At 39.7% G+C, this 15,977-nt stretch overlaps 1 protein-coding gene across 1 annotated transcript; it reads left to right on the top strand.

The window, feature by feature from the left end:
• Positions 1-2,099: 2,099 nt before the first annotated feature.
• Positions 2,100-3,446, top strand: LOC110943301. The gene is made up of 4 exons (XM_022185050.1): positions 2,100-2,262; positions 2,327-2,608; positions 2,702-3,136; positions 3,250-3,446. The coding sequence occupies exons 1-4, from the start codon at positions 2,100-2,102 to the stop codon at positions 3,444-3,446; spliced, it is 1,077 nt and encodes a 358-aa protein (XP_022040742.1).
• Positions 3,447-15,977: the final 12,531 nt, after the last annotated feature.

Genomic DNA, 15,977 nt, shown 5'->3' with positions numbered 1-15,977 from the left:
TTAGGGTATTCGGGGACCCTAACTGGCTCAGAAAAAGAAAAACAGTGTTGATAGCAATATTTTTATGTTCCGGGTATAGTCCGGTTGTTCGGTTAGATAGTGATCCGTTAAAGTGCTTAACAAAGCTTTAAAGTGTCATAAATACTATTTTTAGTGACACAACTTATTCCCGACACTTTGGAAAGTGTCTAGTAATGTTTTTCTCCTGTTTTGGCACTTTATTAGTTGGCTAAATGCTGAATTTTTATTTAAAGTGCTGAATTTTGTACTTAGAGTACGTTTTAGGCACATCCGGTCACTGTAATTATCACCTAGTGACGCAGTTCTACAACCCTCTTATCCCTACACTCTCTACTAGTGTAGTAACCTATCTCTGGCTCATATAGGCCTTAGAGGCAGTGCCTGCCTGGTGCTGGCGATGTTAGCACGTTTAATGGGTTATCCGTTCATTGTCCTGTATGTAAATAATGGAGTGACAGCAAATAAAGTATGATGCAAGTATGTACATGTATCAGTATTCAGGTAGCAGTTTATCCATAATTTCAAGCAAGCATAGTAATTAAGCAGTAATTAAATATTAGAGTAAATTGCCAAAATCGTCCTTGAAGTTTGGATATGTTTGCCAGTTTCATCCAAAACAACTTTTTTGTACAATATTGTCCTTCACTTTTGAGACTTTTTGCCATTTTCATCCTAACGTCTAATTTGGGTTATTTTTTCTATCAGATATTTGGCTGAAAACGGCAAAAAATCCCAAACCTTAAGGATGATGTTTGAAAAAAAGTTAGAGGTTTGGATGAAAATGGCGAAAAATCCTAAAAGTGAAGGGCAATATGGTACAAAAAAGTTGTTTTGGATGAAACTGGCAAACGTAACCAAACCTCAGGAACGATTTTGGCAATTTACTCTAAATATTAATTAAGTCGTACAGATACCTGATTTGGTGAGGCTTGTCACAGGGAACAGGTCCAGACACAAGTTTTACGGTTTCGGGGGTGGAATACAGGCGGGGTTACTAACTTGCAGATGGAATACCCAACGTACTCGACAATCGTTAAAACTATTTCGTACCCGACAGACGATAAAAGAAAAAAATTTGCGAAGTATCAAGAGGCTGCGAGAAAAGATATTGAACGGGCTTTTAGGGTTCTACAAAAAAAGGGCATATCATTGAACATCCAGCACGTTCGGCTACACCAAAGAGGTTACGACACATTATGTACGCTTGTATCATCCTTCATAACATGGTCATTGAAGACGAAGGTAGAGCGATATGCGAGTACGACGATAACGCGTCTACCGGAAATTCTGTTCCAGTTAGTTACTCTGGAACAACAAGATTTGAACATGTTCTCTCTACGTAACGAGTACACACATCATAACCTACAAGCGGACTTGGTGGAGTACATTTGGAACAACGCTCAAAACGAACCAGATGACCACATGCAAGATGAAGACTAGTAGGTTTTTTAATATTTTTTTAATGCTTAGGATTTTTTAAAGTTTTTTTTTTAAGTTTATGTTTTTTTTAAGTTATTAGGATTTTTTTAAAGTTTATGTTTTTTTTTAACTTTATGTAATGTTGTTTAATATTAATAAAAATATTTTATTATTTTATTTGTTAAATGTTAAAAAAAGACCATGTTAAAAAAAACAACTAAAATGATGGGGTAGGATCATACTTCCATTTCCATTATTGTGGGATGGACTATCCTCAAAAGGACTATGATGTGACGACTAGGTGACTGATCATCCTCCAAGTGAGAATAGTCACCATACCACCTAAGACTGGACGGTATGGGGGCCGGCTTAGGCCCGGCGCCGGTCCCCCACACCGCCCCCCTCGGCCCATTCCGGCTTCACCGGCAAACCACAGGCGATCTTGCCGGCCCACGATTTCAAATATATAGCCGTTAATAACGGCTAGTTTTAAATTAAAAAAAATTGCTTTTTCACTTTAAATATATACCACTTTCATCCATTTTTTATACCATTCTCATCCATTTCTCCCCATTCTTCTCCCATTCTCATCCATTTTTATAAAAAACACTCCCATTTTTTATACCAATCTTCTATAAAAAAATATTTTTTCATCCACAATGGCATCTAATTTTTGGTGGTCCTCATCTTCTTTGGACGAAGAGGAGATGTTTTTCGCAAACGCTGTGGTAAAGGCGTTGCAGATTCTTTTGGAGGAAGAGGAAGATGGCTCGTCTGAAAACGTTATTACCAGACGAATACGGATTAACAGAGACCGCGAAGGTTTGTCATTAATAAATTTTATATATTTATATATTTCCTCTTATTTATATATTTTTTACGACAGGAGCGCACGAGAAATTGGTGAACGATTATTTTTCGGATGCACCCCTTTACAATGCCGACATTTTCAAACGAAGGTTCCGAATGAGTCGCCGGTTATTCACACGGATTGCTGATGATTTGGCGGGGCTAGACCCGTTTTTCACACAACGACCCGATGCTCGGAATTATGAAGGGTTCACCACGTTACAAAAGTGTACTGCGGCCATTCGCCAACTGGCGTACGGGACAGTGGCCGACGATTTGGACGAGTACTTACAGATGTCGGCAAGAACTTCGCGGGAATGTTTGTATCGGTTTTGCCATAATGTGGTCAAACTATATAGCAAACAATATTTGCGGAAACCAAACGCGTATGATGTTCAACTGTTGTACTAAGCTCATGAAGCAAGGCACGGGTTTCCGGGAATGCTTGGTAGCATTGATTGTATGCATTGGGGGTGGCATAATTGCCCGACTGCGTGGCGAGGCCAATACACGCGAGGTGATCACGGCCATCCAACCTTAATACTTGAGGACGTGGCGTCACAAGATTTGTGGATCTGGCATTCTTTCTTTGGGCTCCCTGGTTCACTCAACGACCTCAACGTGTTATACCAATCGACGATCTTTAGCGATGTCGTTAATGGAATCGGTCCGGACACCCGTTTTACAGTTCCAGGGGTTGAGTATAGACGCGGGTATTATCTTGTAGACGAAATATATCCTTCTTGGGCTACAATTGTCAAGACTATTTCATTTCCCGATGACGAAAAAAGGAAAAAATTCGCCAACCGTCAAGAAGCTGCAAGAAAAGACATCAAACGTGCTTTTGGTGTTTTAAAAAAAAATGGGCCATCCTTGAACAACCGGCACGTGCGTTCACACCGAAGAGGTTGTGCCTTTGTATGTACGCTTGCATTTTGCTCCATAACATGATTATTGAAGACGAAGGTCGGGCGATTTGTGAGTATGATGAGAATGCATCTTACGGGAATACTGTCCCGGTAGATCCGACGCAACAGGATTTAAACTCTTTCGCGCTAACCAACGACTTCACGCATGCAAACCTTCAAGAGGATTTGGTAGAACATGTATGGAACAACGTAAACGTCGGGGATGGTGACGGAGACGAAGACGAGTAGTGTAATTTTTTATTTTTAGGAAATGTAATTTTTTTTCGGAAATGTTTTTTTTTTATTTTTAGGAAATGTAATTTTTTTTATGTTATGAAATGAATTTATTTATGTTGTATTTTTTAATTTTTATAAAGTTTTTATTATGTTAATAAAAAAAACTTAGGAAATTATAAAATATTAAGGTGGGGTAGCCCCATCCTCCACCCCCCTCAAAAGTGAAGAAGGCCCATCCCCCACGAGCCGGTGATGTGACGCCCACCATACCCTTTAGTCTAAGGAGAGGTCTGATTGTATCTCAAAAGGCAAAAGAGACAAAGTGACAGCTGTGACATTATTAAAAGGAATTGTATAACTATATTAATTTGAAACATAACTGAAGAATAGTAACTTAACGTTAATGGTCGTTAGTTGACATCAAAAAGGTAGATTGAGAAAGAGATACGAAAGAGGCAGAGGGGAAAAATCTCTAGAGAGAGAAAGACGCAAACGAGAGAGAGAAAGTAGAGTCTGATCGGAGCGAAAGAGATGAAGATTAGTGACAACTGACGATGTTGTCTACAAAGTGGCCACCGATCTTTCCACATGATAATCACTCACGCTGTGTTCCCGAGTTTACTAAAAGAAAGAAAAGAAAAGAAAGAAAGTTTAAGAGAGAAAAGAAAATAAGAGAAAGAAAAATATAGAAATTTATTTCACGTTCCAGAGTTTGAAGGAAATGAAAAGAAGGGAAAAGGAAATAAACATTTTGCGTGTTCCCGAGTGCAGAGAAAAAGAAAAGAAAGTAAGAATTTTACTATTATACCCTTTTAAGTAAAATTAAAATAAAAATAACCATGAATATGCATACCCTTTTAAGGATACTAACTTTTAACTAATATCCTGCAAGAAACAACCACTGCTGGTAATTTCAAAACAAGACCCATGATTTGCCATCAACATACTGGTCGTATGTCAAGCTCAGTCAGAGCCCCTACTGCAGTGTGCTTTAATATTAACCAAGAACCAAATCTTGAAAGGATGGATTTGAGATAATTTACCTACCTTTTACATGTGGTTTATGATGATAAGAATAATGTCACAAACGCCACTGGGTTTTGTGTTGATGTTTTCAATGCTTGCCTTCAAGCGTTACCATATGAAGTGCCTTATGAGTTTGTTCCATATGAGCATGGAAGTTACGACAAACTTATAGAAATGGTCTACAATAAGGTACTCCATGAGTTAAGTATAACTAGTTAAAATATATGCATGAGTATAACCAGCAGCTAAATATTATCATGTTGATAATTACTGAATCAGGCTCTTATGACGCGACCCATTTCGATACATACCGTTTCGACACGAACCATTTCGACCCATACCATTTCAAATCGAACCGGTACGACCCATGCCGTTTCGACTCAAACCGTTTAATTACGATCTCCTGTCTGCGTTTGGTTTGCGAACGTGTTGTAAACGTAAATCCTGAGGGTTCTCTGCACACGGGTCGGGTTCTTAACAGATTCTTGAATGTCAACCTTTTTTCTCGCTAGTGCAGCGTCTATACGTCCCTCGAAATCCAACAACTGCGTATAAAGAGCCGATTCGGGCAAAAACACAGGTACTTTTTCCGGAATTTGCTTATCGGGTATGGCCCGTTTTCGTCTACGCGCCACAGGTGCAAGCTCCATAGTCTTCAAAGGTGAGCCAGCCGCACCACCAGCCGAACTAGGTGGTCTAGAAGACGGCTTCTGCCCTGATCTCTTCGCATTCGCAGGCGTCACAACCGACGGCGACGAAACACCCGTGTTAACATTCCCACTACCCCCTCCCATCAAACACTGCTTTTGGGACTGAGCCAATTGCGCTTGACCCAAACTGTTTCGACGCGAACCGTTTCGACGCGAACCATTTCGACCTGTACCGTTTAGATTCTTAGTGTTGCTGCAAATGATAGCACATCTTGTAACTATGTTTAATTACAGAAACAGCCTAATTATCTCACGTAGAAAAAGAGGGTCAAAATTAACTATTTGTTGTTCCGAAATTGAATCCAGCCTACACATAAAAAAAGATAATTCAGTATAACTTAGTTGAGGCGTCAATTACACTTGCAGCGTCAGGCGTTGTTCCGAATCCGAATTTGTGCTACGGGACTAAACATGCGCAGTCAGTTACACTTGCAGCGTCTACTGTTGTTCCGAATCCGAATTTGTGCTACGAGACTAAACATGCAGGCGTCAATTACACTTGTAGTCTCATCAGCAGCTTCCCCCTGTCGGAAAGCTCAAGCTTCGCCACTGGCAACGATATCAGTCATGTAGAATTATAACTTCAAAAACACTCAGTAACAAGATTTTTAAATAAATAGATATAATAGTACCTTGTTAGCGTTAGGACGATCTTTAGGCTCAAGTGGGCAACTTTTGACCCGTTTGACATGGTCCTAATAAAATAAATACCTATAAGTGACAACCCCATATTCACTTTTCTCATCTATAAATCTAGAGTCTATACTTTAAGCAACTTGTTGAAGCTTTATACGTAAGATTGATACAACTCTTACACTACAAAAGGGATATAAGACATGATGTTTAACCTTATATTAACTTCTATATTATATATTTAATACACGAACAATATACTTTTCTTCTTTCACTGGATTGTAACTTGTTGGCTTGGCTTTCAGTTTATTTACAGTATACATTTACAACACATAATCTCACCATCTATCATTAGATTTTAATATCATCAAATCATGGCATTCAAGAGTTAATTTGAGCAAATTCTGTTAGTAGCATATCTCCTAAGCATGATCAAGTCATGAATTTCACATCTAATCTAACACTCGCTAAACTCATAGCAATTACAGTGCCAAAAACCTAGAACACAAAACATACACGTTAACACACCAGAAGCCCTAAATTTATACACACTAACTCAGATCTCTATCACAGTTTTTCATCACTAAACCGCAGTTCTCCTAAATCAATAGCTAAACCAAAATTAAACCCTAAATTTCGTAATCCAAACTGTTAATTAACTCAAATTAACAATCAAACTAACATGAATACATTAGCTAATTTAGGAACATGATGTTACCTAGAAGATGAACTGCTGATTGCTGAGGAGAGCAGGTTACGGAAACGATGATCAAACAGTTTTGCAATTGAGGGATAGATGAAGGAAGGTGGGTTGATGATTTGGCGGGACGTGGGAGATATACCCGCCATATTTCTTACGAGGGTAAAATTAGCATTTTTATTTCCAATCATCAGGGCAAATTACATAAGGATAGCAGGTAGACAAGCAACAAACTGTGCCACCATCCCTTTCTGAATAGAAAACCCTAATCTACTAAAAACAAAGCCCCGCCCCTGAGGGGTCGAAAAGTTGCTATGGACCACACGCTGCATTCTAGACAAGAACCGAACTGCCTCCGGCGCCAAGGATCCGAACGTGTCAAACGCCAGGGGGACAAAGGCATGCTGATTATCCTCACAAGCTTTGGCGTGCTTTTCCACCTTCTTTGACTCTGCTTTCAGTACCGCTTGCCCCGCCACAAACCCATTTTCCCGGAACCCGGCTAGTGGGGATACACCTGTGAGATCGACACAAGCATGTTTCCCGCCCTCCCAACCAAAAACTATCACGTCAGCTCGGCGTAGGGTGGATCTCCCCTCCGACGGGTCTGTAAGAAAATTAACCGGTGCCTCTTTCTTCGCCGAGATCCCTGCTCGTCTGAGAATATCCATTAACGCGTCTCGCACAAAGTCATGGCGATACTTAAACCCCGGCAACTCTCTACAGTGTAACGCATGCTCCCCGTATTTATCCGGCTTTACGGCAGAATGGGCAAGTTTCATCATTCGGGAACATGGGAATCATCAAACGGTACTTAAGGATTGATCGGTACTCCACCGCTGACATACGTTGACCCAAACCTTCAATAGGAATAACAGTTAAGAAATCCTGAGCGTGAGGCCTCTGTAGGCATTCAATGACGGCTTTCTAGCGGGGTGACAAATGGAAATCTTCTCCCAATCTTTGTGCGATTCGACAACAAAGGGCATTCACCAAAGTTTTCTGTGGCTTTTTGGGGGGCGGTGTCCTTGTTAGAGAAACCGCCGAGATCAAAGTCTGGTAGAGATTCATGCAAGCGTTCCAAGGCGCTGGCATAATCCGGACCAGTGTTAGCAACCCCACTGTTACGTAAGATGTGGTCCTGCAACTCCCAAGATTGAGACCTGGAAGCCACAAAGGCATAGGCAGCCACATCCCGGGCCGAGAGAAGGCCCAACCCACCAAGCCTCATTGGCAAGGTCACGATTCGCCACTGTAGGTCACCAAATAAAGGACCCCCACATACGAAAATGTCTTCTATTGCCTCCCGAAGACCTTTATCAAAACATGAAACAGCATCATCCACAAAGGGGGGCTGGCAAGTTCGCAAACCAAATAGCAACTTTGCAACCCCCATACAAGATCTAAGCAAGAGGAGTTCGCTTTGAGGATCCCGCAACAAGGGAAGGTGTCCCATAATGTGAACAGCACGCGTTGCCCTCTTAGCCGCTAGACCACTAATAAAACTGGCATCACGGCTGACTGCCCCTCCTAGCAGTTTGACACCTTTCTCCGGCCTCCCAATCTCACTGGGGAAAAGCCCTGGCCGGACCTTCACCCCGTTGCATGTCGGCCAAAATATTTCAGTTTTTCTAATATTTAGCCGTAGCCCCAAGGCTGGACCTTCCGAACCGATAATGTCGAGAGCTTTAGCAACCTGAACAGTGTCCCCGATAATTGTCCCGTCATCCAAATACCAAGCATGGAAGGGTAGTTTACAGTTTTCCTGCACCTGAAGCACTAAGTGGTGTAAGGCTAGGGCAAAAAGCAAAGGTCCCAATGTCACACCCCGAATTTCCACGTATCACCGGTGGGCCCGGTGGGGAGTATCATGACGTAATGGATGTCATCATAGTCAACTAACACAATATATAAATGCACAGCGGAAGCAAAAGATAAATATATTACATTCCGAATATTAAGTAATGACAAAGTATTACAACGGAAGGTAAAGGATCCACAGGCGGATCAAATAAAAGAAAACTGTTCAACAGACTTTAGGCATCTAGAACTTGTAAGATTCCTTATTAACGCCCTGAGCTTCCAGCTAATTACGTTCAGTACCTGTCACTTAACCCTTTTTGGAAAATACGTCAGTTTACACTGGTAAATACAATTAACCGACTCATTTGAAAAGGTTTAATAAAATTGATTTGAATGCACAAGGCACAACATATCTTTTATAACTTGGGACAATTATCTTTATAATCTTGTATACAGATTTACATATTCGTTGTACGTTCAGGGCCCGATGTAGAAATCGAGTCAAGATTAACAGACACGCCACAAGTATAGGCCCACAAGAGAGTGAGATTCTGTTTCCCTTATGCACTGTCAGGGGTATGCCTACACCTCGTGCATAAGGCGTGGCCATTTTATAATACAATGATGTCAGGGATATCCGGGACATGGTCCCCCTAAAGGCTTTTATTTCAAACAATACAGATTAAAGCGGGTTACCTCAATAATTTAATCACAATCCGACTAAACATTCAATACCCGACCAAGCGGTATTATTATAATACCGTATCCCAAGCTAGTATAACGGAAAATAAGTTAAAAGTATTTACCTGAGCTAGCAAAAGCAATTTATACTCAGCCGTATATTCTAATCAGCAAGTGCAAGTACTTCTACTGGGGCTCTCAATCTGGAATGAAGGTTTTATTAACCTATTAGATTCCTAGCGGGTCTTTAATTTAGCCTTAGCTTAGACCGGTCAGTTTCAAAGGATAAATACGGTTTAATCGCGTGAAAGGCGAAAACCGGGAATGGAATGTGGTTTGGGCCCAACAAGTTTGAAGACTTGTTTTATATGGGTATAATAACCACACTCTGGATTTTGAAATAAAAATGATAAGGTTTGACCCGTTTCGGCTAGTTTATGTAAGCTAGTTACATAAACCGAACCGTGCGCGCAAAAAGGGCGTAATGGGTAACCGTAAGAGTCCTACACAAGTTTCCTAAGTTAATATACTCTAAAGAGGTTGTGGTATCAGTAGGATACCTTCCATAATGCCCGTAATGAGTTTAAATCCAAAATATGCCCCGAAGGGGTATTTCGGTCTTTTTAAAGATTATAAAAGAGATTTCCGAGTTCTACACGAAATCTGAGTTTTCCGAACAGTTTATAAAGTCCAAAATACTTTATTTATTATTTACAATCAGTAGCAACTGGAATCGGGTCAAAATACCATGTAGAACTCAAGTTATGTCCGAAAAGGGTATATTCGGTATTTACCGAATCGATGCCATAACCGCAGGTTATATGCAGGTTAAAAATAATTAAAAATCTTTGAAAATCTCAAATTATTATTTTACATCAGTGTATAAAAGGTTTGGTGTCGAAATTTGGGTTTAGATAGGCTTTATGCTAATTGCGCCGATTAATTACTAAAGTTTCCGTAATTGCGCTATTTAGCATAACTCCTTTTCTAGACCTCGGATTGACATGAAATTTTAGGGACATGCTTAGAATTCAGTAACTAAGGTTATTGTCCTTTCACATGTCCAAAATTCTTGTTTTAAAGTAAAAGGGGCGTTATGGTCAACCTTTAGGCGTTTAACGGAAATGTGTAAAAGACTCGGACAAACAACGAACCGGTCACAGAGGGTTGTACCATCATGTAACCTGGTCCTAAGAGAGTCCTAAGGCATATCTAAATCATACCACAACGGGTCAAAACCGAAGTCAAAGCAAAAGTCAAAGCTTTGCGACTTTCGGTTCCGAACCGGGTCAAAATAGTAAATGGTCGGATCAAACAAGCTTAGACTAGTTAATATACTTATTATCATGATATATGAGTGTTAAAACAGGTTATACGCCTTCTACATTGCTATTTATGCGCTAAATCGAAGATTAAGCTTCTGTTGACTTTTTATAAACAACTTTGACCCGACATTTGACCTAGTTAGAAGGGGAATCAGAGGGTGCCCTTTTAGGGGTTTAAAGCCCACATGATTACCAACTTATAACCACCTTCGATTCGATCAATCACTGGACCAATAGTGATTAATCATTAAGTCAACCGTTACTTACGACGGTTTGATTTCTAAGCTAAAACTAAGCAAAAACTCAACTAAGAGAGGTTGAGAATACTTACCAAGGTCTAATGCACTATTAGAGATGGCTTGGGTCTGCTCTTATGCTCCAGGAAGCTCCAAGAAAGCAGATGGAATGAATGATCACAAAGTGTGCAAGAATGGGCTTTATATAGTGTTCATAAATTCATGGATTGTTGACAACAAGGTCTACCATTGATGTTTGATCACTAACAAGTGTCCCTAAATGTCTAGGGGATGTTTAGGCAGCTCTTGGAAGTGTTTAAAGGCAACATAAGTCGTTTACATGGGCTGAACAGGCACAAAAATGATTTTCTGCATCTGGGCGTGTCAGGCGGCCCGCGTAAGGCCTTCACAATGTTTATGCGGGCCGCGTGAGCCTTCAGATCTGATTCCAAATCTTTTCATTAATTGCATGTTGGCTCCTGGTTCTTCGAAAGGTCAACTTAACTTATCTCTTGCACTTTGACCCCTTCCAAATTACCTACAAGGGCCCTAGACTTTTACCTATCATGCTAAGTCCTTGATTACCTTGTTATTACCTGAAAAGTCTTAACTTTCGACGTTGACGCTTTTAACCCCTAGAATACGAATATTGTCATAACTTCCTCATTCTTTATCGAAACTTTGTGAAATTTTAATCACTTATTCTAGTGAGCATAATTTACCTTTACAAAGCTTCGGGTTTGCTAAAAGGTCACTCAGAGGTACAACTTAAACATGTTGACACATTTAACCCCTGTAGTTTGTAATTTCTCACTTTCTTTCACAATGAGCTTCGTATGATCCATGAATCATTCGTTTAAGGGTATAAACATCATGTAGGGATATTGTAGGGCATATTTATCCACTGTTGACATTTTGAATCCTTGAATTCACATACTTTCTATGTTTGTCAACTTTAGTCCCTTTATAGTATTCATTAACACGTCCAAGCTTATGACACGTGTCAATACATTATAGGACGCAAATTTTCGAGGTGTTACACCCAAGGGATCCCCTTGCTGCACCTTCGTGAATGCCCCGATGCGGTCATTCCCAACGTATAGCCTAGCAGGCTGAGCATACAGAAATTGAACCGTGGGAATATGGAGGGGCAATGGCGATGGACCTCGCGAAGCAAAACTGAACGGTCAACTAAGTTGAAAGCATTGGAAAAATCAACCGTAAGCATGGCCAGCGAACCATCTGAATGAAAAGAATTAAGAAACCTGTTAGTGCTGTGCAGCACCGCCTCCGCCCCATTGGGGACCCCCACCCCAAATTGATAGTCCCCTAAGTACTTAACAGCTTCTTTCCCAACTTTCTTTATGGCTACTTTGGAGACTAATCTTCTCCAAATTGCCCCCACAACAATGGGGCGAATCCCATTATCAGGCTTCAACAAAGGTGTTAGGGGCGCCGAAGCAACAAAATCCGGGAGCACCTTAGGACATAACCCCCCCTAGCCAAAGGTTTACCACTTCAGTGATGGCAGTAAGCAGTCCCGAGGCAGTCGCCGACCCCTCGCCGTTAAGAGCGTCCAACAGGTGTTGGGCCCGCAGGCCATCTCGCCCACAAGATGTCCCTTTCGGGAAAGATTTCACACACCTGTGGACGCAGTCTTCATCCACGGATAACGCAGGTTGTGAAAGAGGAGTTGAAGGGAGGTTCGGGGGCGGTGCGAAGGGATGTTTGTCGATAAGGGCTTGCATGGTAGATTCCCCCCGAGGGGCAACCCCACTGGAACACAACACCTCAACTGCAGCAGTGAAGTGACCATCACTCACTTTCCTGAGACATTGCTTGATGTTGGGGCTAACCTCCTCAGCTATCTCTCGTTGTGCTTCCCCCCCACGCATGACTCTTTCTCCAGTATCGGCAAGGAGGGAATTGACCAAAACCTCAAAACCAGAGCCCTCCTTCCACATAGCTAAGGCCTGCAAAATACTATCACATTGCAAGGATTTTCGATTACCCGACCTTCGCTTTTGCCTGGAAGACGGCTTAACCACCTTAAGGGTACAACGGGGTAAAATTGGAAGAGAATTATGAACGTGATGTTTATCTCTTCTGTTCTCTGAGAATCATTCCGATTTGGAATGAAACATATAAGGAATAAAAAAACCTCCTCATTCTCTTCTCTTCTTCCCCTTCCTCCCCATATAAAAAACTCTGGAACATCATTACCATCCTCTTTCTTTCTAATTCCTTTCTCTTCTCTAGTTAAGTGAGACTCTGGAACACAGTGTCACCTTTTTTTAAAAGAGAGAGAGAGAGAGAGAGAGAGAGAGAGAGAGAGAGAGAGAGATTGCAACGGTGACAACCAACGATGGCTGAGTTTTAAGTAAAGAATCGACAACAAACTATGGCAGCGGCGTCGAAGTAGTTGGTGTTCAGAAGGTAGTGGCGATGGCGTTTTCTTCATAGGTCCAACATCGACTGTCGCACGAAGCCCCATGAGCGGCGGTATAGTGTTTCGTGACGAATTTCAACCTCCGGCGATCAGACTTATGGACAGGGAAACGAAATTAACGAGACTGACATTATTAACGTCTGCGATTGAAATTAAGGGTTCTTTTTCCCATGGTTACTACTTTTGGGTATTAAACATTGTCTGGTTTAGGATTCAATTGGTTGTTAGGGTGTATAGAGGGAGAAAGATTAATCACTGTGTGGTTGTTGTGTGGTTCTTGTGGTAATGCCGTAATGCCGTAATGGTACTCAGATTACAAATCCACTAAAAATATACTGGTTCATAGCACATGGTTTTAACAAATAAATTATTAGTGTTGGAAAAGAAAATAGCCTAGATCTAAAATTGGTAGCATTGGTTTCTTGATACAAACAAAAAAAGGTTCACGTGAAGTAAAAAAATGGTGGTAATTAATTTTTATCGCCACAAACGTATATAGTTAGTTTAGAGTTGATATAAAACGTATATATAGCTAGTTTAGAGTTGATATAAAATCAGAAATGTTATTATGTTTATGTGCTAATATCATCGATCACTAAAAGGCTTGGAAACTGATGTATGAGAGGAAGGGGCTAGCTTAAAGAGTGTCCGAACAATTTCCATAGCAGTATAGAGTTTTTTTATACCGTAAGCTATAATTAGTGTCAGTACATGGACGAATATAAGTGATACTGTCTAAACAAAATCGTTACCATGTCAATTCCGACTAAACAACATTGATACCGGTATCGTACTATAGGAACTGTACTAATATTTGTTACACGTGTTGACCTTATTTTAGGCATATTATGACTTTGTTTTATGGGTTTTATATCTCAATTGTTATACTAAGTGCCGGTATCGTAAGGAAACGAATTGATACCAACTGAAGCATGGACGAATATAAGTGATACCGTCTAAACAAAATCGTTACCATGTCAATTCCGACTAAACAACATTGATACCGGTATCGTACTATAGGAACTGTACTAATATTTGTTACACGTGTTGACCTTATTTTAGGCATATTATGACTTTGTTTTATGGGTTTTATATCTCAATTGTTATACTAAGTGCCGGTATCGTAAGGAAACGAATTGATACCAACTGAATTTCCGCAACGCGAGAAGGAATTTTGCTAGTTAGGTATTAAAGTGATTGACATTTTCTAGTAGGGTTTGGAATACAAAAGTCAAAGTTTTCTTACAATGGGCCAAGAGGTTTTAATTTTGATTGAGCACTGAGTTAGTATGGGATTGAAAGTTTTATTGGACCATTTATACTAAAATTCGATTTGAACCAAGATTTTTGGGCTGAATTGTGTTTTGGGCCGAATAAGTAAAACTTTGATTTGGGCTCATAAGTGAATCAAGTGTGTAGTAGGCTGAAAGCGTATTAAGAGCGTGGGTTGATTATAATCATAAAGTGGGCTGAAATTTTGATGAACAAAAGTGAATTTGGGTCGAGGTGGTGTCTACTAGATCTACGTAATTGGGTCAGGTCATCTTTGTACATTTAAGTTGTGTTTTTTTTTTGGGTTAGTATTGGGTTACATGTTTTTTGGACTGGGTTTCTAAAATTCGTTTTAGTGGTCATCGTTGAGAAGTTTTAAAGTGTTGGACCATATTTCGGGTTAAAGTGATTTGAACCAGGTTTAAATCTAAAATTTTCGGGTTTTAGACTACAAGTTTTGATAACCTCCAAAATTGCTAAGTGATTTGAACCAGGTTTAAATCTAAAATTTTCGGGTTTTAGACTACAAGTTTTGATAACCTCCAGAATTGCTAAGAATAGAAGATTATTCGAGTTGGGCCGGTAGATTCGAAACGAACATTCAGGAGAACTATTGGGAAGTTTGGATGGCAATTGATGATATAATGAACATGGAGAAAATTAAAATACCTCAAATCTCGGCATATGGAAGAGGTTTTTATGAGAGAGAAAAGAAGATGTACAACTTACTGCAACAATCGATAAAAAGATTACATTTTATATCTTCTACAACATCACGAGACAACACAATCGTTATGAACGGCTTTGTTTCACAAGTACCATGGGAATGAAGAGATGAGAAAAAGTAAAGCTAATATGATAAAAAGGGAGTACTATGAGGAAGTTATAATGGTAAAGAATAATGAAGCCAAAGAATCTACCACGTCTTCTATAACTGAGGCTTCGTGTTCTGAACCAGTTTGTCCAAATTCTGTTGATACGGTAAAAAGATATCGGACTGATAATGTTAAACTCCTGAAAGATTTGGAGAGTTTAGCTTTGAAAAAAAATGAAAAAGAAATGAGAAAGATTTTGAAAACAAAATAAAAAAAATTAGAAAAATAAAAAATAGTTTTAAATAAAACTGTTTTAAATAAACATGAAGACATAAATTCTCATCTCGACAAAATAACTCAACTTGAAAAAAAAATTATAATTGGTAAAAGTGAAGCTGAGAATGTGAACCAGAAATTGAAGGGTTTTGTCAACTCATCACTTATGTTGGATCACATTGTTCCTCAACCAATAGAGAAAAATGAGGAATCTGGGCAGGATGAATATGTTCAGCCATTATGGAAGTGGGTATAAATCGCCAAAGAATGTTATTTCTACTCTAGTTGATCCGATAAAGGTTGTACATGTTCACACTAAAATCAAATCTTACTCAGTCGAGATTCCAATAAGTGAAAATGTCACAAATCATGACGAAGTCATAATTGAGGATTGTGATGATGAGACCGATGATAATAATAATACAAAAAGAAACATTTTTGAAAATAAAAAAAATAATATCTTAAGACGTTTCCGCCATTTGCTGAAAACGGTTAATGTTCGAAGGAAAATGGGAATCAGGAACAAGAACAAAATATTTAAAATTCTAAAAAATTTCAAAACCAAAATAGAAGATCATCAGTTCGTTCATCCAATCATTTTGAAAACTTACAAAATC

This window comes from Helianthus annuus, chromosome 5 (assembly GCF_002127325.2).
Source record: "Helianthus annuus cultivar XRQ/B chromosome 5, HanXRQr2.0-SUNRISE, whole genome shotgun sequence".
Taxonomy (NCBI): domain Eukaryota; kingdom Viridiplantae; phylum Streptophyta; class Magnoliopsida; order Asterales; family Asteraceae; genus Helianthus; species Helianthus annuus.
Note: the sequence above shows the minus strand (reverse complement) of the source record. Positions and strands in the feature narration are given on the sequence as shown.

Coding starts and splice junctions, on each gene's coding strand:
- LOC110943301 (XM_022185050.1), top strand. CDS start 2,100: ATGGCATCTAATTTTTGGTGGTCCTCATCTTCTTTGGACGAAGAGGAG. Junction 2,263..2,326: donor GATTAACAGAGACCGCGAAG/GTTTGTCATTAA, acceptor TTTTTACGACAG/GAGCGCACGAGAAATTGGTG. Junction 2,609..2,701: donor GGCAAGAACTTCGCGGGAAT/GTTTGTATCGGT, acceptor TGTTGTACTAAG/CTCATGAAGCAAGGCACGGG.